Genomic DNA, 24,376 nt, shown 5'->3' on the forward strand with positions numbered 1-24,376 from the left:
TTCTGTTTACATTTCTCTGAACTTTTTCTCAGAAATTAATATCCATTCCCACAGGGACAACACCAATCTAGATGACTCCCAAATATAAACCTCTAACTTCAATTTCTCTTAGGAGATTTAGATTCAAATTTCTACGTATCTTGGCTTGGAAATCCAACCTGTTTAATAATTAGATAATCATGTTAGAGATGGAAGAAACTGAGTAAAAATCTAATTGAACTTTCTGTTTAAAGGCAAGGAGACTGAGGAGCATAGCATTATCTTTAAAGTCACATGGCTCATTTTTGGAAGGACTAAAACCTGGTATTCTTGACCCTCATTCCAATGGTCTTAAAATCAAATTGATCATCTTTATCACAAAATCAGTTCTTTTTCCTGACTTTTTTATTCTTCCAATCACACAGGGTCCAAAATCTTTGCCCTGATATTTAAACCCATTCATAATCTAATCTAAGTTATGATTTTAATCTTTAGTTTCATTTTCCCTTACACTTCTGGTAAAACTAAAGCATACTTCCCACTATGCCCTTCACATACCGGTGATTTTCTTCCTTATTCAGACTCTCTGCATGTCTTCACCCACATGAAACACACATACACACCCAAAGATACCCCTAACCCGTCAAAATAATATCTTATCTTTTAGGGCTTTTTTCAAATATTACATCTTCCAAAAACCTTTTCTTGATTTCCTTGAATTTCATTTATAGTCCTTATACTATCTAATAGATGATAAATATTGGGATATTTGCCTTATTCTACTATTAGAGTACTTGATGGTAGGGGATTCTGTATATTTTCTATAGTACTTTAGCAAGCCAGCTTTTAAAAAAATAATAAAAGATGTTTAATAAAAAATTTTATTGCTCAGTATTACATAAAAATACAAAAATTGTCAGATTTTTAGAGATCTGCAGAATTGCAGAACTAATGTTAATTTTTTTTTAAGGGTCATCTTTGCATAGCCAACAAAAAGACACCAAACTAACTAAAAAACAAACCAGAAAACCTATAAGCAATCAGAGTTCTTGTGACTCTTTAGGTCATTATCATCTTTCATGTGATAATTATCTTCCAATGGTCTGGCTCAGCTGTGCCCTACTATTTGTCATTAAGGCCTCACATATTATTTATTTTCATGCTATAGCATTTATGCAGGAAGGCAGCAATGTAAGCTCCCTTGCCTGTGATTCTCACAACAGATAATAGAAAATAAATTGCAATTAGATTTTGGTAATTGTATATAATTAACTCAAAATGAGCTGTTAATTATAAAAAATATGTTTTTCACTTCCTCATTATCTCATTTATTTTAGTTCCAAATTCTTAATGCCTCACTTGAGTAAGTTTAATATTTTAAATACACATTTTTAATACTAAGATAATTTAAATTTCCAAATAAACAAAATTTAACTTAAAATTAAATTTTATCTAGGGAGTTCCACTAGCAAAATCAAAGAGCCTGCAAGGTAGAAAGAAGGTCATTTCCCACAACAATTTTTTATTATATTTTCTGAAATCAACAGTCATTTTTTAATTTAAATCATTCTGCAAAGGCTTCTCAAGCTGTATGTATTCTCCCTTGACCCATCTCTACCTCTTTCTGGGGTTAGTGGAGACAGTATCATTTTCATAGCCAACTGAATCAAGGAGACAGATGGATTCATTGCCTTTACTTCTTTGAATCTCACATTAGATTAAATAATTTAAGTGCTGTTGAGTAAGAATTCTTGGATTTCCAAAGACTGTCAGACTCTGGAAGCAGTTGCCAGAGTTTATTCAAACTCTTACAATGTAGATTAATATTTTAAAAGGTCTATGATATGATAAAAGGCATATTAGTAAATATTTTTTTGGAAACAGTGTATAGTCTTACCTTGTTTTTGTCATAATTGGAATGTAGGACATGCATGTCCAGATGCACCTAAACTTTTAAAGCATGTCCATCTCTTAGACTGGAGTGCTAGTTTGTAAAGCATTCACTACACTTACCTGAACAGCAGTGATGAAAACTTTCATAAATTGCAAGCAGGGGTATGAATTGCTATAATCTTTTGGAAAAGAAAATTGGCATGAACTATTATAACTATAACATCAAAATATCTTTATGTAAAAATAGCCTCTGACTTATTCATTTTGGGGAATTTATTCTAAAAAAAATACAAGTACTAGAACATAAGAATGTAAGTTCAGTCATGCTTGTTATAGCCTTGTGCATAGTGGTAAAGACCTTGAAACAACTTGAATGCCCAAGAACAGAAGTGCTGGATAAGTTACTGTATATACAGAAACCACAGACTAATATGCTTTTATAAAAAAACAAGTTAGTATTTGTGTTAGTTTTCTATTGCTGCTATAATGAATTATCACAAATTTAGTGGTTTCCACAACACAAATGTATTATTCTACAGTTCTGTAGGTCAGAAGTCTGACACAGGTCTCATTGGGCTAACACTGAGGTGTAGGCAGAGCTATGTTCCTTTCTGGAGGCTCTAGCAGAGGATGTTTCCTTGCGTATTTGGGTTGTTGGCAGAATTCAGTTCCCAGCAGTTAGAGGACTGAGGTCCCCATTTCTTTGCTGGTTGTTAGCTGAGGACTGTCCCAAGCTTCTAGAAGCTACTTGCATTCCTTGGCTTGTGACCTGCTCCCTCCATTTTCAAAGCCGGCAATGACAGGTTAAGTCACTCTCGTGCCTGGAATCTTTCCTCTTCCTTCCCTCTCATCTCTCAGATTCAGCAAGAAAAGGTTCTCCACTTTTGGGGACTTGTAATTAGACTAGGCCCACCCAGAAAATCCAGGATAATCACCCACAAAGTCTGTTCCCTTGAGCGTATCTGCAAAGTCCTTTTGCCATGTAAGGTAACACATTGAGAGGTTCCAAGGATTAGAGCACAGACATTTTTGGAGAGCAATTATTCTACTTACCACAGTTGTATATCTAAAAATCCAATAGATGACCATTAAGTACTATTAAGTAAGGGGGGAAATTAACAAGTAATGTGTTCATTTTTATCTCAAATGTTTATAGATGTTGTATATATACGTAAGCATAAAGGTATAGAAGGATATACATTAGTGTGTTAACACTAATTCAACCAAGATAGTCAGGATAGGGAACATTAGAATAAGGAATAAAACATGACTATTTTTTTCTTAGTTTTTTTTTAGATGTTTTACTTTTGATAAGAAAAAATGTTTTTCTTTTGAAATTTAGCAAAGTATAACTAAAAGTAAATTGGAATATGACACACTGGATCACATGGACATAACATATATATTCAGAACATTCCATCCTGGGGCACCTGGGTGGCTCAGTCAGTTATGTGTCTGTCTTTGGCTCAGGTCATGGTTTCAGGATCCTGGGTTTGAGCCCCGCATTGGGCTCCCTGCTCAGTGGGCAGTCTGCTTCTCCCTCTTCCTTTGCCCCTCCCCCTTGCGTGTGTTCTCTCTCTCAAATAAATCAAATCTTAAAAAAAAGAACATTCCATCCCAAAACAGAATATACATTCTTTTCAAGTACACGTGGAACATTCTCTAGAATAGATCGCATTACATCAAAAACAAGTCTCAATAAATTTAAAAAAAAACAACTGAAATCGTATCTTGCATCTTTTCTGACCACAACAATATGAAACCAGAAATCAGTCATAAGAAAAAAAATTAGGAAAGAACACAAATATACGGAGGAAAAATAACATGCTACTAAACAATGAATGGGTCAACCAGGAAATCAAAGAGGAAATAAAAATCTATGGAGACAAATGAAAATGAAAACACAGCAGTCCAAAATCTTTGGGATACAGCTAAAGCTGTTCTAAGAGGGAAAATTATAATACTGGCCAGTCTCAAGAAATAAGAAAAATCTCACACAAACAACCTAACTTTACACCTAAAGGAGCTAGAAAACTATGACCAAATAAAACCCAAAGCCAATAGAAGGAAGGAAATGGTAAAGATTAGAACAGAAATAAATGAAATAGAAACTAAAGAAACAATAGAACAGATGAATGAAACCAGGAGCTGGTTCTTTGAAAAGTTAAACAAAATTGATAAACCTTTAGCCAGACTCATCAAGAAAAAAAGAAAGAAGACTCAAGTAAGTAAAATCAGAAATGAAGGAAGAGATATGACAACCAACACCACAGAAATAACAAAGAATTATAAAAGTTATATGCCAACAAACTGGACAATCTAGAAGAAATAGATAAATTCCTAGAAACATATAACCTTCCAAAACTGAATCAGGAAGAAATAGAAAAGTTGAGCAGACCCATTATTAGCCAATGAAATTGAATCAGTAATCAAAAACCTCCCAGCAAACAAAAGTCCAGGACCAGATAGCTTCACAGATGAATTCTACCAAACATTTAAAGAAGAGTTAATACCTATTCTTCTCAAACTATTCCAAAAAATGGAAGAAGGAAAGCTTCCAAATTCATTTTATGAGGCCAGCATTACTCTAATACCAAAACCAGATAAAGATACTACAAGAAACCAAAAAAACCCAAAAACACCCCCCCCAAAAAACCCATAACCAAAACCAAAAAGAGATCCAAAACCAAAAAACTATAGGTCAGTATCTCTGATAAACATAGATGCAAAAATCCTCAACAAAGTATTAGCAAACCAAATCCAACATTACATTAAAAAGATCATTTACCACTATAAAGTAGGATTTATTCCAGGGATGCAAGAGTGACTCAATATTCACAAATCAATCAATGTGATACATCACTTTAATAAGAGAAAGAATAAAAACCACATAATCATCTTATTAGAGGGGTTACTATCCAAAGTATATAAAGAACTTATAGAATTTGACACCAAAAAAATGAATAATTCGATTAAAAATTAGATAGAGAACCCGAATAGACATTTTTCCAAAGAAGACATACATATGGCCTACAGACACATGAAAAGCTGCTCAACAACACTAATCATCGGAGAAGTGGAAATCAAAATCACAACGAGATATCACCTTACATGTGTAAGAACGGCTAAAATAAAAAAAATACAAGAAATAACAAGTATTGGCTAAGAAGCAGAGAATAAGGACCTCATGCACCATTGGTGGGAATGCAAATTGGTGCAGCCACTGTAGAAAACAGTATGGAATTTCTTCAAAATATTAAAAATAGAATTACCATATGATCCGGTAATTTCAATATTGGGCATTTACCCCAAGAAAACAAAAACACCTATTCAAAAAGACATATGCACTCCTGTGTTTATTGCAGCATTATTTACAATAGCCAAGATATGGAAGCAACCCAAGTGTCTATCTATAGATAAATGGAAGAAAAAGATGTGGTATACATATACACAATGGAGTATCACTCAGCCATAAAAAAGAATGAAATCTTGCCATTTGAAACATGGATGGATCTAGAGAGTATTATGCTAAGTGAACTAAGTCCATCAGAGAAAGAGAAATACCATATGATTTCACTCATACGCGGAATTTAAGAAACAAAACAAATGAAAAGGAAAAACAAAGAGATAAATCCCAAACCAGACTCTTAACTATAGAACAGAGGGTTACCAAAGGGGAGGTGGGTGGGGGGATGGGTGCAACAGGTGAAGGGGATTAAGAATACACTTATCTTGACAAGCACTGAGTAATGTATAGAATTGTTGAATCATTATAATGTACACCCAAAACTAACACTGTATGTTAACTACATTGGAATTAAAATAAAAAAAAAAAAAGGTGTGTGTGCGTGCATGCATGTGCCCCCCCACACACACTGGAATATTAGTCAGCCATAAAAAAAGAATGAGATCTTGCCATTTGTGGCAACACAGGTGGACTCAGAGGGTATTATATAATGCTAAGTGAAATAAGTCAGACAGATAAAGACCAATACCATATGATTTCACTCAGATGTGAAATTTAAGGAATAAACCAAACAAACAAACAAAGAAAAAAGACACAAACAAAAACCAGACTCTTAAATATACAGAACAAACCGATGGTTACCAGAGGGGAGGTGGGCAGGGGGATGGGTGAAATAGATCAAGGGGATCAAGAGTATGCTTATACTGATGAGCACTGAGTGATGTACAAAATTGTTGAATCATTATATTTGTACACTGAAACAAATATAACACTGTATGTTAATTATATTTGAATTAAAAAAGTGGAATATGAAACAAAATATGTAATATAATACATATCATATACCATAAAGAAATAAGATCTAGAAGTTATATACTAAAATTTTCTTTAGATGATGAGATTATAGGTATGTGTTAAATTCTTCTTTTGTCTTATCAGCATTTATATATTTTTTTCTACCATAAGCAAGCAAGTAAATATATAAACAGGCTAACAGAGGGCTCCAGGAGGGATATCTTAAAAAAACAAAAAAGAAAGAAGGAAATATAGCAGCAAAAGAACACAATGAAGATATGATAGAATAACTAATGTGTTTAAATATATTCAGAGAATTAAACTTTCTGGGTGAGTTTGGGAATTACAAGACTTGGGAATGTAAATTGCATAAGGTCAGAAATTTTTGTTTTGTGCACTGCTATATCCCCCAAAGTTTAGACTGTATCTAACACCTGGTGGGAAACTTTATAAATATTTGAATGAATTGACAAATGAATGAGTACACAGAAAATTAAATAAGGCATTTCTAAGCTCTAGAGAAAACAATAAAAATTAAATTTAATAATCATATAGTATATGGCCCAGCTGTGTATAAAATAGATACAGTCTTATTGTAACCATCTTGTGATATAGCTATATTTAGAGGACAGAATAAAGGGAAAATCATGTGTGTGGGTATGTATATTGGGGGGGAAGTGAAAAAGGGAAAGGAGGTGAGAAGGAAGAAATGTGGGGAAAAGTGAGAAGAGATGGAGAAAGCCAATAGATGGTTATCTGTGAGAGCTAAGTCATCATCTTTCAGAGCAGAAAGCTAATATTCAATGCCTACGTCATCCAGAAATATGGATATAATGCTAGAAGAAACAAGTAAAAGAAGAAACATCTAAAACAGTCAAAACTTCTTATCTCTGAAGAGTGAAAATTGGGAGTACTGCTGCTCCAGTGTAGAGGAGGATGCTATTTTGCATAAGCCTTGTTGAACTAGTTGAGTTTTTAAACTATGCGTACGCTTGATATCAATAGTAAAAATTAAATAAATTACAGCAAGTCATCAAAAGACAAATACTATATGATTCCACTTATATGAGGTAGCTAGAGTAATCAAACTACAGAAATGGACAGTAGAAGGGTGGTTGCCAGGTGCTGGCAGGGAGAGGAAATGTGGACCAGTTTGATGGGTACGGAGGTTCAATTTTGCAAGATAAAAAAGTTCTGGAGATTGGTTACATAATAATGTGAATATACTTAATACTACTGAACTGTACACTAAAAATGGTTGAGATGGTAAATTTTATATTATGTGTATTTTACCAAAATTAAAAGAGGGTAAAATTGTATGAAATGAGAATTCTTGGGTTCTGCTTCTAACACTGGCTGAGTAGTATCTATAGGACCAAACTCCCATAATTAATAATATAAACTCTGGGAGGAAAAAACAAAAAGCAAAAAAAACCAAACCTGAAGCACTGAAGAGTCAATGAAAACAAGCAGAAACTGGAAGAGGATCAGCACTTGAAAGAAGACAGTGGCATTGGGACTTAAAGAACCAGAGGACAGAGTCTGAGCTGACCAAAGCACCTGAAAAAGGAAAAATCCTGGAGAGGTCAGAGAGAAACAGTGAAAGCCTCAAATTCTGTGTAACAACCCTGCCAGTTCTGTCTGACTCCTGAACTGCATGCAAATGAGGCAGACTCAAACATCCATCCCAGTTAAAGTTAAAAGAGCTCAGCAGTGATTTTCACTGTTACTCAAGGGAAACAGAGGTTGGAATTTGAATTCAGTTAACTGCTTGCTAACATAAAAATTAACATTGTTTAGAGAACTATAACTAAATTCCAGAGTCATTCAAAATACCAGGAAACAATAAAAAATTGCTAGATGTACAAAGGAAAACATGACCAATACTCAAGAGAAAAGTTGATCAATGGCAACAAATCCCAAGATGATCCCGGTGTTAGAATTGGAGACAAGCATTTTAAAGGAAAAATATATTTGTAATGAATAAAAAAGGAAAGTTCAGCAGAGAAATAGAAATTCTAACAAAGATCCAAATGGAAATTCTAAAACTAAAAATCCATTATCTAAATAAAAATAAATCATTCTATGGGCTTAATAGCAGATTGGAAATAACAGAAGAGTTGATGAATTTGAGAACAGATCAATAGAAATTATCCACTATGAAGAACAAAGAAAAAAAATTCTAAAAAATTAGCAGAGAGTCAGGGACTTCACTAAAGGCCTAATATACCTATAAATGAAATCCAAAAAGGAAAGAAGAAAGAGAATAGGCAAAAAAATTTTTGAAAAATAATGGCCAAAAATTCTTCAAATTTCATGAAAAGAGAATTCTCAAACACAGCTTTGGTGGTGAAAACTGATTTAACTTTTATGGAAAGCAACTGGGTAATGTGAACCAATCTTAAAAGGATTCATATATACTTTGAGTTAGTGGTTCCATTTATAGAATCTATATCAAAGACACAGGTAGAGATAAAGTAAAAAATTTATTCATAGAAATGTTCTTCAAGGCATAATTTATAATAGCAAAAGCCTGTATTATCCAATAACAGGCTAATAGAGAAATATTTGTCAATAAATATTTGTTGAATGAATTAATATCAAGTTCTCATAAAATAAATTATATCAGAAAATATGATTCAGTGAAAAAAGCAAAAATCAAAATTCTGCATAAGCATAATCCCTATTACTCAATATAGAATACATTATTATAAAAGAAAGACAGAAAGGGGGAGAGGGCTCAAAGGATCATCTCTGAATGGTAGGATCATGAATGATTATTTTCTTCTTTACACTTTCCTATATTTTAAAAAAAATTTATAATGAGAATGTATTTATTCATATTATCAGAAAACTGATATAAGCCTATATAAAGCTATAAATATATACCAAACATATCCTTAATATCTGTGCCTTAATATCTGTGTCCTACATGTTCTTTCTTTCACCCATTAGTCAGGTTTACCTTGGTCCAGAGTCATCCCCATTCATATCCAGATTGAATTCTCGGGGTTTGGTAAACTCTTTAGCAGCAAGGAGTTCTCTTGACTTAAATACAGCTTGAGTTCTTAACCTGAAAAAGTAAATTTAGAGAATTTCTAATCCTGTGGAACCTAAGAAACTGAATGGTAACCCTTGGAAGACCATATTCCTTCAGCTAGACCTCCAGAGATTATTTTCAAATTAAAACTCATTTTGTCAAAATAAATGGGTACTTCCTAAATACACACATGATGTAAATAAAATAAAATAAACACAAATCCATTTTACAGGAACTTAAATTTTCTTTTTATAGAGGAATTGGGGGAGACTGAGTTGGTCAGATTATCATTCAAAATGTCAACATTATAGATGCTTTAGGAGTACTTTAAATTTCTCTCTATTCACTCCTAAGCAAGTGTATTTTGATCACCAGAGTCTTAATGGGAATTCTAGTAACACCAAGTATCATTGACCCTGCCCAATGTATCCATAGGAGGCAACTACTTCCCATATTGACAATTCAAAAAGCTGGGCCTATGTCTCACTGACCAATGTGTTTTCTCAGGATAACAGAAAAATGTCCCTCCCCTGCCAAAACTGGAAGAAATTCTATCTAACGATGCTAACTTACTCCCATCTTTGATGTACCGAGGAGGGAAGGCATCTAAAGAAATTAGCATGTTCTACCAGAAGTTTGGGTAGCAACTGATCACTGGCACCTAATATGTGACCTCTTCTACCCATTTTTCTAAGTTTTTTAGAAATATTCTCTGGTTCATTTTTAGAAATGAAATCTGTAGAAGTATATTCTTTAACTATGAAATAAAACAATGAAGAAGAGAAAATATTATTAAAACAGTATCATTTCCATCATTGTCAAAGACACTCTTATAGCTGCAACTATGTACAGTAATATACAAAGAAAAATGTGCAGATTAATTACCCTCTAGGAACTTAAAATTTAATAATAATATTTGGTAGTGACATATAGGTAGGTAGGTAAGTGCAGAGAGGAGGGGTAGCTCTACTTATATCAGACAAAATCAACAAATCAAAACTTGTAAAAAGAGACAAAATCACTACATAATAATAAAAAGGTTGATTCATCAAGAGTATATTAGCAATTGTAAATATATATGTACCTAACATTGCAGCACCCAAATTTATTAAACAAATACTAACATATCTAAAGGGAGAAATAGACAACAATACAATAACAATAGATGACTTCAAAACCCCACTTTCAACAATGGATAGACCATCCGAACATCAAAGAAACAGTGGACTTGAATATACTTTATATAAAACAGACCTAATAGACAGATACAGAACATTCCATCCAACAGCAGCAGAATACGTATTCTTTTCAGGTGTAAATACATTTTCCAGGATAGATCATGTTAGGTCACAAAACAACTCTTAACAAATTTAAGAAGACTGAAATCATACCTTTTCCAAACACAATGGAATAAAACTAGAAGTCAGTAAGTAACAGGAGGAAAGTTGGAAAATTCACAAGTGGAAATTAAACAATACACTCCTGAACAACCAATGAGTCAAAGAAGAAATCAATAGGGAAACCAAAAAATATCTTGAAACAAATGAAAATAGAAACACAACATGCCAAAACTTATGGAATAGGTCAAAAACAGTTTTAAGAGGGAAGTTTAGAGTGATAAATGTCTATATTAAGAAAAAAGAAAGATCTCAAATAAACAACCTACATTTACACCTCAAGGAACCACAAGAAGAAAAACAAACTAAGGCCAAAGTTAGCTGAAGGAAGATAATAACAATGACCAGAGCAGAAACAGAGACCAGAAAAATAATAGAAAGGGTTACTGAAACTAAAAGCTGGTTTTCTGAAAGGATAAACAAAATTAACAAACTCTTAGACTAAGAAGAAAAAGAGAGAAGACTCAAATAAAATCAGAAATGAAAGAGAAGACATTATAACTGATACCACAGAACTACAAAGGATCATAAGAATCTAATATAAACAGCTTTATGCCAAAATTTGGATAGCCTAGAAGAAATGATAAATTCCTAGGAATATATAACCTACCAAGACTTAATGACGAAGAAACAGAAAATCTTAACAGACCAAAAATGACTAAGGAGATTTAAATCAGTGACCAAAAACCTTCCAACAAAGAAAAATCCAGGACTGGAGAGCTTCACTGGTGAATTCTACTAAGCATTTTAAGAATTAATGCAAATCCTTCTAAAATTCTTCCAGGGGCACCAGGGTGGTACAGTCAGTTAAGTGTCTGATTTGGTTTTGGCTCAGGTCATGATCTCAGAGTTGTGCGACTGAGTCCTGAGTGGGGCTCTGAGCGCAGAACAGAGTCTGCTTGAGGATTCCCTCTCCCTCTCCCTCTGTCCCCCATCCCCATTCTCTCTCTCTCTAAAATAAAATAAATACATCTTTGAAAATAAAATAAGGGGCGCCTGGGTGGCTCAGTCATTAAGCGTCTGCCTTCGGCTCAGGTCATGATCCTGGGGTCTTGGAATCAAGCCCCGCGTCGGGCTCCCTGCTCAGAGGGAAGCCTGCTTCTCCCTCTCCCACTCCCCCTGCTTGTGTTCCTGCTGTCGCTCTCTCTCTCTGTCAGATAAATAAATAAAATCTTAAAAAAAAAAAGATTTAAAAATAAAATAAAATAAAATAATTCCAAAAAATTTAATAGGAAAGAACAGTCCCAAACTCATTCTATAAGGCAGCATTAGCCTAATACCAAAGCCAGTTAAGGACACTACAAGAAAAAAAATAGGTCAGTATCTCTAATGAATATAGATGAAAAAAAATTCTCAACAAAATACTATCAAATGGAATTTACCACATTAATAGAATAAAGGATAAAAATCATTGATCATCTCAATAAATGCAGGAAAAGCATTTAGCACAATTTAACATCCTTTCATGATAAAGCTCTCAAGAAATTGAGTATAGAAAGAACATAACTCAACATAATCAAGGGCATATATCACAAGCCCACTACTAACATCATATTCAATGATGAAAGGTTGAAAACTTTTCCTTTAAGATCAGGAACAAGACAAGGATATCTATTCTTCCCACTTTTATTCTACATAATACTGGAAGTACCAGCCAGAGTAATTAGGCAAGAAAAAGAAATAAAAGATATCCCAATCAGGAAGAAAAGTAAAATCATCTCTGTTTGCAGGTGACACAATCTTATATATAAAAAACAATGAAGATGCCACCAAACAACTGTTAAAACTAATGAACGAATTCACTAAATTTACAGGATACAAAATCAACATACAAAAATCAGTTGCATTTCTATACACTCACATGAACTACCTAAAAAAGAAATTAAGAAATCAATCCCATTTACAAATGAATCAAAAACAACAAAATACTCAGAATGAAAAATTAATCTTAACTGGATTAAAGACTTAAATGTAAGACCTGAAACTGTAAAACTACTGGAAGAAAACATAGGGAAAAAGCTCCTTGACATTGGTTTTGGCAATGATTTTTTGGATTTGACACCAAAAGCTCAGGCAACAGTAGCAAAAATAAGTGGGACCACATCAAGATAAAAGGCTTCTGCACTGCAAAATAAATAAATTATAAAAATGAAAAGGCAACCTATGGAATGAGAGAAAATATTTGCAAATTACATATATGATATGGGATTAATTATATATATATGATACGGGTGATCAGGGGTTAATATTCAAAATATACAAGGAACTAACACAATGCAACAGCAAAAAACCAAATAACCCAATTAAAAAATGGGAAGAGGCACTGAAAGGACATTTTTCCAAAGAAGACAAACAAGTGACTAACAGGTACATGAAAAGATGCTCAACATCACTAATTGTCAGGGAAATACAAATGAAAACTACAGTGAGATATTGCCTCACACCTGTTCGGTTGGCTTTGACCAAAAGGAAAAAAAAGATAACAAACGTTGGGCAGGATATGGAGAAAAGGAATCCCTATACACTGCTGGAGGAAATGTAAATTGGTACAGCCATTATGAAAAACAATATGGAAGTTTCTCAAGAAAATTAAAAATAGAACTACCATATGATCCAGCAATACTACTTCTGGGTATCTGTTCAAAGGAAATGAAGTTAGTATCTTAAAGAGATATCTGTACTCCCATGTTCATTGCAGTTTACTTGTAATGAAAACAACCTAAGTGTCAACAAATAAATGGATAAAAAAGATACATAAAAATACATATATATTATTCAGTCATGAGAAAGAAGGAAACACCATGGACGAACCTAGAGGAACATTATACTAAGTGAACACGTGAACATACCAAAACTTGTGAGACATACTTAAAACAGTGCTGAGACAGAAATGTATAGCACTAAATGCTTCCACCAGAAAAGAAGTCTCCAATCAACAATCTAAGCTCCCACTTTAAGAAATTTAAAAATAGAAGAGCAAGATAAATCCAAAGCAAGCAGGAGGAAGAAAATAATAAAAGAAATGAATGATATAAACGAGACCAGTATTACCTTGATAACAAAATTAGACAAAGACAGTACAAGAAACAAAAATACAGACCAAAATCCCTCACAAAGATTGATGCAAATGCCCTTAACACAATATTAGTAAATGGAATTTGGTAATATATAAGAAGTATTTTACGCTGTAGCTAAATGGGGCTTATTTTCCAGGGATGCAACACTAGGGCAATATTCAAAAATCAATAAATGTAATCTACCACATTAGCAGGCTAAATTTTAAAAAATCACATGATCACATCAATTGATGCATAAACAAGATTTGAGAAAATTCAACAAACATTCATGATAAAAACTTTATATAATCTATAAGAAAAAAATTGATAAATTAAACTTCATCAAAATTAAAACCTCTTGCTATGTGAAAGATCCTGTTAAGAAATTAAAAGGATAAGCTACAGAATAGGAGGAAATATTTGCAATCCACATATTTGAGAAAGGACATATCTAGAATATATAAAAAGCTCTCAAAATTCAACAGTAAAAAAAACTTAAGCCATCCAATAAGAATAAAGACAAAAGATATTAAAGAAACAATTTACCCAAAATGATGGAAGAAGGGCAAACAAGCAAATGAAAAGATTTTCAACATCATTAGTCATTTGAGAAATGTAAATTAAGACCACAACAAAGTATCATTAAACACAGATTGGAACAGGCAAAATAAAAAATTTGTGACAATTCCAAATACTGGTAAGGATATAGAGAAAAGTCCCTTATACATTGCTGGAGAAGAAGTATTTTATACTAAATGTATAAGCTAAATGTAGATTTAATTTTTTTAAACTAAATAGACACTTATCATATGATCTAGCAATCAGTGCTAGCTTTAATTTGTAGAAATGAGAACCTTAGTCCACACGGAAACTTGTATAAAAATGTACATAGCAGCTCTATTTGTAACAGGCAAAAAACCAAGTTGTCCTTCAATAGATAAATGGTTAAACAGATCATGGTATAACCATATCATGGACGACGACTCTGCAATCAAAAGGTACAATATATGTAACAACCTAGATGGATCTTAAGAACATTGTACTGAGTGAAAAAGGCCACTATCAAAAGTTCACAAAGTGGGGCGCCTGGGTGGCTCAGTTGGTTGAGCGACTGCCTTCGGCTCAGGTCATGATCCTGGAGTCCCTGGATCGAGTCCTGCATCGGGCTCCCTGCTCGGCAGGGAGTCTGCTCCTCCCTCTGACCCTCCCCCCTCTCATGTGCTCTCTCTCTCATTCTCTCTCTCAAATAAATAAATAAATAAAAATCTTTAAAAAAAAAAGAAAAAAAGTTCACAAAGTGTATAACTTCATTTATATAACATTCTCAAAATGCCAAAATTATAGATACAGACAACAGATTAGTGGGTTCCAAGGATTAGGGATGGTGGGGGCAGAAAAGGGTAGGCAACTCAAATAGGGTAGTAAAAAGGAAATCTTGATAGTGATGAAATAGTTCTATATTTTGATTGCTGTGGTGATTAAGTCTACACACATGTAAAATGGCATAGAGCTAGACACACACATTGTACCAATGTTAATTTACTAATTTTGACATTGCATTACAGTTATGTAAGACATAGCCATTGGGAGAAACTGGAGGGGAACCTCTACTGCTTTCGCAACTTCCTGTCAATCTCTAATTATTTCAAAATAAAAAGTTTATAAAAGCTCTATAAATATGTATAAACTTTTGCAATTTATACATAAATGAAACTTGCTCAAAAACTGTCTCATAGCTCTCTCATCTTTAAGCTAGGATGATCAAGAGAACAATAAAGACTTTATTGTCGTTATGCAGCATTATTTCAATAAACAGTGCTGTTCAAATGAACATGATACCTATTCTAAAATTATCCATTCTCCCCTGCTGGACTGTGCCCCCTTTAAAGACCACATTTGATTCATTTTCTATCCTAAGTGTCTAGAACCATTTCTGACATATCACAGGCATTTTATAAATGTTTGTTAAATAACATTCTTAGGAGAGACGACACATTAACTGGAGGATTAGAGACTGGGGTTATAAAACTGAAGCAACCTTTTGGAGTTTGGTGACAATCTTGTAGGAGCCTTCATTTTCAGTTACGTTAAATGCCTCCAGCTTTCAACAATGAAGAACAGAACTGTCTGACCATAAATGAAGAGAAAGAGGAAGAGCATTTCTGTTCCAAGAAAAGTATTACACTCATGGAAAAATGTCAAGATGGAACTCTCAAAGAAATTAGAATCTAAAAAATATTAGGCAGAATCTTTAAGTGAGAGAAAATTAAGAAGTAAAAGAAAATAACATTCATATTAAGTGTGTCTGTATAGGATGTGTGAGTGTGTATAAACGGGGAAATAGTAAGTTTGATCAAGAAGGAAATGGCAGGGATATACACAAGCATTTCCTTATGACAACTTCTAATTTATTTTTTAGAGACATAAATTACATATTATGTTTAAAATATGTTATTTTAACATTCTTTCATCTTCAATTCCGCTGGTGGAATATGTTAAATATGTTAAATAACATATTATTATGTTTAAAAATAATTGTGTCTGATTTATTAATAATTTTGCTTGAATAAATTAAGATGGCAAACTTTATGATGCTGCATGGAAAACTATGCTGGGCTACATAATCTCAAAATACCAATTTAGTTTTTGAAACACTGTTCTTAGGGAAGAATTGTTAAGGGAGGAAGAGTTTAAATGTGGGTAAGTTTGTAAGAATTGGTTATTGAACAGGTTATGCTTCATGATGAGAAAAGGCTGAACTGAAAAGGCTCCTATCATTTGTTACATTTTATATTAGGGTGGATACACATAAATATGGAATGGTGATAGTTAATCACTCTGCTTCACAATCTGATTCCACATCCTGAAGTCTCAAATTTTTACTTAATGCCCATTATTCTCTATAATGACCACAAACAGCAAAGGGTTTTTATACAATCATTTCTTTTAAAAATATTCCCTTTGGAATCCAGCAAAAGTGACAATGGACCACTCAGAAGTAGATATTCTAAGCTAACATTCTGGAAGACAAGGTAATCTTCCAAGTCTTCCAAATAAGACAGTGGAATTTACTTAGTTGTCCTAGTGAGCATGCATCTTGAGCAAGCCAAGCCCCTGAGGAACCTCTGTTCCTTCGCAAGTGTTAGAGTAGCACAACAGTTACTTTACACCGTGTTCTCCAAGCTACAGACATTGCTGAAAGAACAAATAAGACTCACCAATTGTAATCCAGTCGAGACTGATGAAGCTGCTGCTGTTTTAGGAGAAGCTTTGTCTCCTGCTGGGTCAGCAGATGCTGAAGGCGCTCTTTTTCAATTTCCAGCTCCATTTTCTGAAGCATAAGTTGCTGTCTTCTATTTTCTGAGACTTGCTTTTTGACATCAGTTTCACCAGACTGCTGGGTCCCTTGACCATGTATCAGGGATGTCCAGGAGGGCCCACAATAACTGCATGATTCCAGATGTGTTCTGGAATATTGAGGGGCCATGTGTGTAGGATGGCTTTCATGAATAGGATCGACATTTTCAGAAAGCCTATGACCACAACACTGACTGGATGGAGTAGGCTTCAGGGGTTGGCATTCTTTCATCTTCAATTCTGCTGGTGGAACCTTCTCTGTAGGGACTGCATCTGCTAGTTTTCTCCCCGGGGATCCATAATCACATGTTCTGGTCTTTGATGACACCCTGTCTAGGTCTGTTTTGGGATAACGGAAGTCTGCTGGTTTCAAAGAATTATTCCTAAACTGCAGAAGGGCTTCTGAAGCTGAGTCCTGGTTTGCAGACTTAGGCCTCTGCTTGGTTTGATAGCAGGATTGTGATTTGGCTACACTCAAGTAGGAACCATCTAATTCCATAGCTGAAGACTGAAGAGTGCTTTTCCTACTGGATACCTAAAAGGAACCACAAGATCATTTGTCAAATAAGAGTACACTGAAATGAGCTCTTTTGGCTTTTCAGAAATCAATGATATATGTTTACCAAATGAAGTTGTTGTTTTGACTTCTTAAATAATAAATGATCGTATTCACACAGCTAAACAGACATGTGCCACAAAGCTAAAACCATTTTCAATCTACAGTTCAGTAAATCCACAGGGATGAGAAAAAGAAAGTGTTGCTATTTGCTGCTTAAGCAAGATGACAGGATGTTGCAAATAATGAGGGTTACATAAAATCAACTTTGAGAAGAGACAAAAACATTAAATGTTAATGTCTTAAAATGTTTACTTTTAAATACTAAGCCAAGAAATCCATTCAGCCATCTTAAATACCCTTTCTAATGCCCTTTGTCCATTACACACAATGAGATTTGTTGTAAAACATTTCATCTTATCCTGAATAAGATGTTAGTTACTGCTAGAAATTTGATGAGTTTTTATAAATATCTTTATAGCACACAAATAAAACCAAGCACTTTACAAAAAATATGATTCTAATCAAAAGCAGTTATTTAAACACAAAACACATTTAATTTCAGCTATAAACATAAGTGATTTTTCAATTAAGCTGTTCAAGTGATTATAGCCTGATACAACTCACACAGAAAGGAAGTAGTTGCAGGCCAATAGAGTGAGCTTTCTGGTTTTCTAGCCTCAAGCTCTATCAGGGAGAGCAAAACTTAGTTTATATCAGTGATCCTCAAACTTTAGCATGTATCAGAATCACCTGGAGGAACTGTTAAACGTGAATTGCTGGGCTTCATACCCAGAGTTTTGCATTCAGGAAGTCTGGAGCAGAGTTGGAGAAGCTGTGTTTTTAGCCAGTTGCCAGATGATACTGATGCTGCTCATCTGGGACCACACTTTGAGAACTACTGACCTGTATCATGGGACATCTGATTCCTCCTGTGTCTCATGTTTTGATAACATGGGGCTCATCCAGGTAATCCTGGGTAATTTCCTTATCTCAAGATCATTAACTTAATCACATCTATAAAGTCTCTTGTCATATAAAATCCTTTGTGTCATATAAAGAGACATTCACAGGCTCCAGGAATTAGGCCAGGCTCCAGGAATTAGGACATGGGCATATTTGGGAGGGGGGGCATTATTCAGTCTACCACAACTTCTTTTTAAGTTAGAACTCATAAACAGTTGAGATGCTTATCTTATTCTGGAGACATGGAATAAATGAATAATTGAGATCCCTAGGAGAAGGGGGAAAAAATCCTGCCAATTTACTTTGCAGTAGTTGAAAATGATGAACTGATTGGCAAAAAGTGTCAACAGATATACAGCAACACCATGTTTCCTATCTTCTGATAAAAGAGGGCTATTAACAAGAACTCTTAAGATTTTGAGTTTCTACAGCAATACTAAAGGAATTCTATTCAAATGAGAATGAGCCACATTTGGGAAAAAGACATGGTCCTCTTCAAAGAAGACACATAATCCTTTACACTGAGCAGATGACACTGAATAGGTTGCAAGTTACAGAAAAGAAACTAGTCCTAGGGCAAATTTTATGATAAACTACCTCATAAAAAAATTAACCTTATTTTACAACTAAAGGGAAATTCTAGTCCACATTAATCTCCCCTACTCTGAACTTCTGTAGCACTTACTGTCAAAACAAATATTTAACATTTATCATCTGTTATTTTGTATGGTAAGCTATCTTTTTATAGAATTATTATATTTAAAAAATGACGGGTAAATTTTTTAAAGGTCTGGAAACTTAAATCAACTATTTAACATTATCATATATTTCCTAATCCTTGTTTTAGCAATATAACAAGAGCATGTATGTATTATTTTATAGTCTTATTTTTGTTCCTTAACATTATTTACATATGTGCATTTTTAGGTATTGACATAGCTGATACTTATGTTAATGGTACTAATTATTAAATTATTCATAAGTGTCAGGTATTTGGAATATTAAAAAAATTTTTTTTGGTAGTTAACTTTTCTGTTTTTGAGAGGCATTTCAACATAATGATTTTGATGCATACTTTGCTCAAAGAGAACACTGCTTTGCCAATTACCTGATGGGTGACTGTGCATGTTGGTAGGCAGGATTCTAAGATGGTCCCCAAGATTGCTGTCCTCTTGGTGTACCCACCTTGTATTATCTCCTCCCCTGAGTGTGGGTAGACTTTGGGAATAGATGAGATATGAATCCCGTTGTTATGCTACAGTAAATGGCCAAAGGAACATTGCAGATGTAACTAAGGCTCCTCCTCATCAGCTGACTTGGAATTAATAAAAAGGAGATTATCTTATATGGGCCAGACCTAATTAAGTGGTCCTTTAAAAAAGGGTCTGGTGCCCTCCCTAATGTTGGAGAGTGGCCTTGAAGAAATAAGCTCACATGTTGTGGGAAGACCAACTAAGGGGGTCATGTGGCAATGACTTCTGCTAACAGCTAGCAAAAAGTGAGACATCTATCATACAGATGCAAGAAAATAAATCCTGCCAACAACCATGTGAGTTTGGAAGGGGACCTAGACCTCCAGATTAGAATGCAGCTCAGCTGTCACCTTGACTACAGCTTTCTAAGACCCTGAGCAGAGGCCCCAACTAACCTGTGCCTGACTCATGACCTAGAGAAACTGTGAGATAATAAATGTGTATGTGTATTAAACTAGCAAATTTGTAGTAACTTGTTACACAGCAATACAAAATAAAAAAAGCACATTACTCAACTTGCCTGACCCTCAGTTTTCTCATCAATAAAACAGGGATTAAAGACAGCATCTACCTCAAAAACTGAACATGGTGGTCAGATAGGGCAGTTATCAAGGTTTTTTTTTATAAGGGTACCAATTTACAAAAAGGAAAAAAAACCCTTATATTTACCCAAACCTTTTTCAAGGAGAACATTATGGGGTGTGTGTGTGTGGGGGGGGGAAGTAATATCTCCAAGAGATGTGCAGTTACAGCAGATTACTTCTAAAGAGAATGAGTTTTGTTATCCAGCTTTATTTTGCTGAAGTGAGGATTGGGCCAGAGTTGAAATACTTGAGATAATAGAGAGGTTCTTCATCTCTGTCCTCATACAAAAGATGTCAGTCTTACCCTGACATCCTGCACCGCCTCTTAGGGTTGTTGTGATACTGGATAATTCATATAAAGCATCTGGATAGTGCCTAACCTAAAGTCAGTATTCAAACAATGTTTCCTATTAAAATTATTACTACTGTTGTTATCATTGACTTCTCTGCCTCGACAGTTTTTGAGGTCAGGCGCTATATTTACTCCTCTGGATGTAGAGCACTGGGGCTTGCACATAGTGACTAGGGGCTAACTGTATCAGATAAGTAGAAAGAGTCAAGTTGGGTTATGGGTCACAGAAAATTAGAAATGAAAATCAGAATCCATGATTAGACTGAATTACATGCTACTAAGGAAGAGAAAGCGAGAAGAAATAAAAACTGCCTGGTAGAATCTGAATATAAGAAATTAAGTTATTTTATTAATGAAGTTGAGACAAATATTGCCTCTGGGACACAGGCAAGTCACAATGGGCCTGAATGAAACAGATGTGTTTTTCTTTCCGGAGCTGCTGCTCCATGCTTTCTATGAGATATTTACAAATGTACCTTCTTTTAACTAAGGCTTAAACTAACAAATCCCAAACTGCTGTCTCTAGCATATGGGTTTGATATGAATTTTTCAGATATATAACACTAATTTAGGAACCAATCGATTTTTTTAATGGAGGCATAATTTACATATACTAAAATGCGTATGTCTTAAGTGTACAGCTTGATAAATTTTTGCATTTGCATATACCCATGTAATCATTATTACCCCAGAAAGTTCCTTGTGCTCTTTCTAGTCAGACCAACATCTTTACACTCCCAGAGGTAACCATTATTCTCAGTTCTATGACCACAGATTAGTTTTGCCTCATATAAATGGAATCATAAAGTACACTACTCTTTTGTGGCTAGCTGCTGCTGCTTCTTTTTTTTTAGATATTTATTTATTTATTTATTTATTTATTTATTTATTTATTTATTTATTTATTTATTTATGAGAGAGTGAGTGAGTGAGTGAGTGAGTGGAGGGGAGAGAAAGAGGAGAGAGAGAATCCCAAGCAGACTCTGCACTGAGTGCAGAGCCCAATGAGCGGCTCAATCTCACCAACCATGAGATCATGACCCAAACTGAAATCAAGAGTCAGACACTCAACTGACTGAGCCACCCAGGAACCCCTGTAGCTGGATTCTTAAGCTCAACATAATTTTGAGCTTCTTTTATGTTATGTTCTTGCCTGTATCAATATAATTCTTTTTTTATTGCTGCATAGTATTTCATTGTATGAATATAGCAACATTTGTTTATTCATTCTCTTATTGGATTATGTTGTTTCTTGTTTAGGGCTGCTATGAATAAAGGTGCTAGCAGTTTCTTACACAAGCCTTTTTTTTAAGGGGGGAGGGGCAGATGGAGAGGGAGAAAGAGAATCTTAAGCAAGCTCCATGCCCAGCATGGAGCCCAATGTGGTGCTTGATCTCATGACCCTGAGATCATGATCTGAGCCGAAATCAGGAGTCCTATGCTTAACCGACTGAGCCACCCAGGTGCCCCTTTATACAAGTCTTTTTTCTAGAAACACGTATTTATTTCTCTTGGGCACAGGGTAGGCATATGTTTGACTTTATTAGAAACAGCCAATACTTGTTCCAGAGTGGTCATTCTATTCTACATCTCCATCAGCACAGTAAAAGAGTCCCAGTTGTTTCACATTCACACTAACACTTTTTTTTTTTTAGTGCAAAATTTTATTAAAGCACAGGGACAGGACCTGTGGGCAGAAAGAGCTGCCCACACTGATAGTATACTTTTACTTTAAGCCAATCTGGTGTGTAGTGAAATCTCAGTGTGATTTTATTTTGCATTTTTCTGATATGTAATGAAAGTAATTAACATATGCTTATTAGCCATTTGGATATCCTGTTTTGTTAAGTGCTTGGTGAAACCAATACCTTTAAATAATTCAAAATCATTTTTATTTTAAAAATTTTTTAATTTTTAAAAAGATTTTATTTATTTATTTGAGACACAGAGAGAGAGACAGAGCACAAGCGGGGGGAGGGGGGGGGAAGAGGCAGAGGGAGAGGGAGAAGCAGACTCCCCATTGAGCAGGGAGCCTGAAGTGGAGCTTGATCCCAGGACCCCGAGATCATGACCTGAGCCGAAGGCAGATGCTCAACTGACTGAGCCACCCAGGTGCCCCTATTATTCAAAATAATCTTTAAAGAACTGAGATGAGAAATGAAAAATGAAGGTCAGTGAAGACAACTCTGCAAATTCTTTCTGATGAGAGAACTTGGCTCTAAATGTTCACCTTCACATACCACTGAATGCATAACATGCTCCCAGAAAACCTTGTCACTTTGGCCATTCTTAACTCAGAGTTTACTGTGTACTATGTTAAACATTTTACATATTCAACCTGTAATTCTTAGCAACTATGTAAGCTAGTTATTATAGTTACCATTTTGCAGATAAAAAGATGAAGTTCAATGAATGAACACAACTTTCCCAAGATCACATCAACATTATATGTGATAAGTGGGAATATGTCTCACTCCAAATCTTGAGTCTTCTGTTACTCTGTGATGTAGCTTTTTTTTTTTTTTTAAAGATTTTTATTTATTCATTTGAGAGAGCTAGAGCATGCAGGGGAAGTCAGAGTGTGAGGAGCACAGGAGGAGGGAGAGGGACAAGCAGACTACCGCTGAGCACAGAGCCCAGCCTAGGGGCTCAATCCCACGACCCCGAGATCACCCAACCGACTGAGCCACTCAGGCACCCCTTCATGATGGAGCTTTTAAAAAAACTTCTTTAACATGAAATACAGTAAACATAGAAAAGTGCATTAAACCAATATAACCATCTCAGTGAATAATCACAAGACAATGTCTGCCCATGTAACCACAATTTGGGAGGTAGAACGTTGCCTACATGCAGAAGACCCTTGATGGCATAGCACAATCACTGCTCTCTACCTCTCCTGTCCAAGGGAATGGCTATCTTGACTTTTATAGGAATAACGTTCTCTGCTGAATACTTCCCTGCTTAAAAGTCCATACCAGAATTTGGTTTTACCTGTTTATTTTTAAAGTATAAATGGAATAATATGAAATATATTCTTCTGTGTCTGACTTCTTTATCCAACATTATAATTGTGAAGTTTATACACGATATGCCATGTGGCTGTAACTTGTTCATTTTCATAGCTCTACAGCAAAGGTTAGCAAATTTCTTCTGTAAAGGGCCAGATGACAAACATTTTAGACTTTGTAGTCTGTATGGTTTTTGTCATAATTACTCAGTTCTGCTTTTGTGGTGTGAAAGCAAGAGATAATACATAAATGAATGGTCCAGTATAACCTTATTTATGGACACTGAAATTTGAATTCCAAGGTAATTTTCCCATTTCATGAAATATTCTTTTCTCCTCCAACCATTAAAAAAGTTAAAAACCATTCTTAACTCATGAGACTGGATTTGGCCTACTATAGTTTGCCAATTAAACCTGATGATTACATTGAGTACTCCTCCAATTAAAGGATTCTATTAATATGCTAAGATATGCTTAAAACCCAATAAGCAAACTGAACAATATGACTTGTGATGGGCTATCCGTGTGATGGAAATGAGTTGAATGGAGTGCTTAATCAGAGATGAAAAGAATGATATTTAGCAGAAAAGCATGCAGAAGAATATACCTAGGCAGGAAAAACAAATAGTATAATTGAAAAAATAAGTTCAGACAGGAAAATGATCTGTAGAT

At 34.6% G+C, this 24,376-nt stretch overlaps 1 protein-coding gene across 5 annotated transcripts in view; it reads right to left on the reverse strand.

The window, feature by feature from the left end:
• The window catches only part of KIAA1328 (KIAA1328 ortholog), a 353,979-nt gene that overhangs the window by 107,049 nt on the left and 222,554 nt on the right, over positions 1–24,376 (reverse strand). For 4 of the 5 annotated variants that reach the window (XM_045886802.3, XM_054510318.2, XM_045886804.3 and 1 more), the window contains 2 exons: positions 16,845–17,518; positions 9,099–9,206 (listed from right to left, as the gene is read on the reverse strand). In XM_045886802.3, the coding sequence (XP_045742758.2) occupies positions 9,099–9,206; positions 16,845–17,518 (782 nt within the window). The remainder of the gene's footprint in view (positions 1–9,098; positions 9,207–16,844; positions 17,519–24,376) is intronic. The other variant, XM_045886803.3, reaches the window with a different exon arrangement.

This window comes from Mirounga angustirostris, unplaced genomic scaffold, assembly GCF_029215605.1.
Source record: "Mirounga angustirostris isolate CCGP_5_RB_7025 unplaced genomic scaffold, mMirAng1.0.hap1 SCAF_14, whole genome shotgun sequence".
Classification (NCBI taxonomy): Eukaryota; Metazoa; Chordata; class Mammalia; order Carnivora; family Phocidae; genus Mirounga; species Mirounga angustirostris.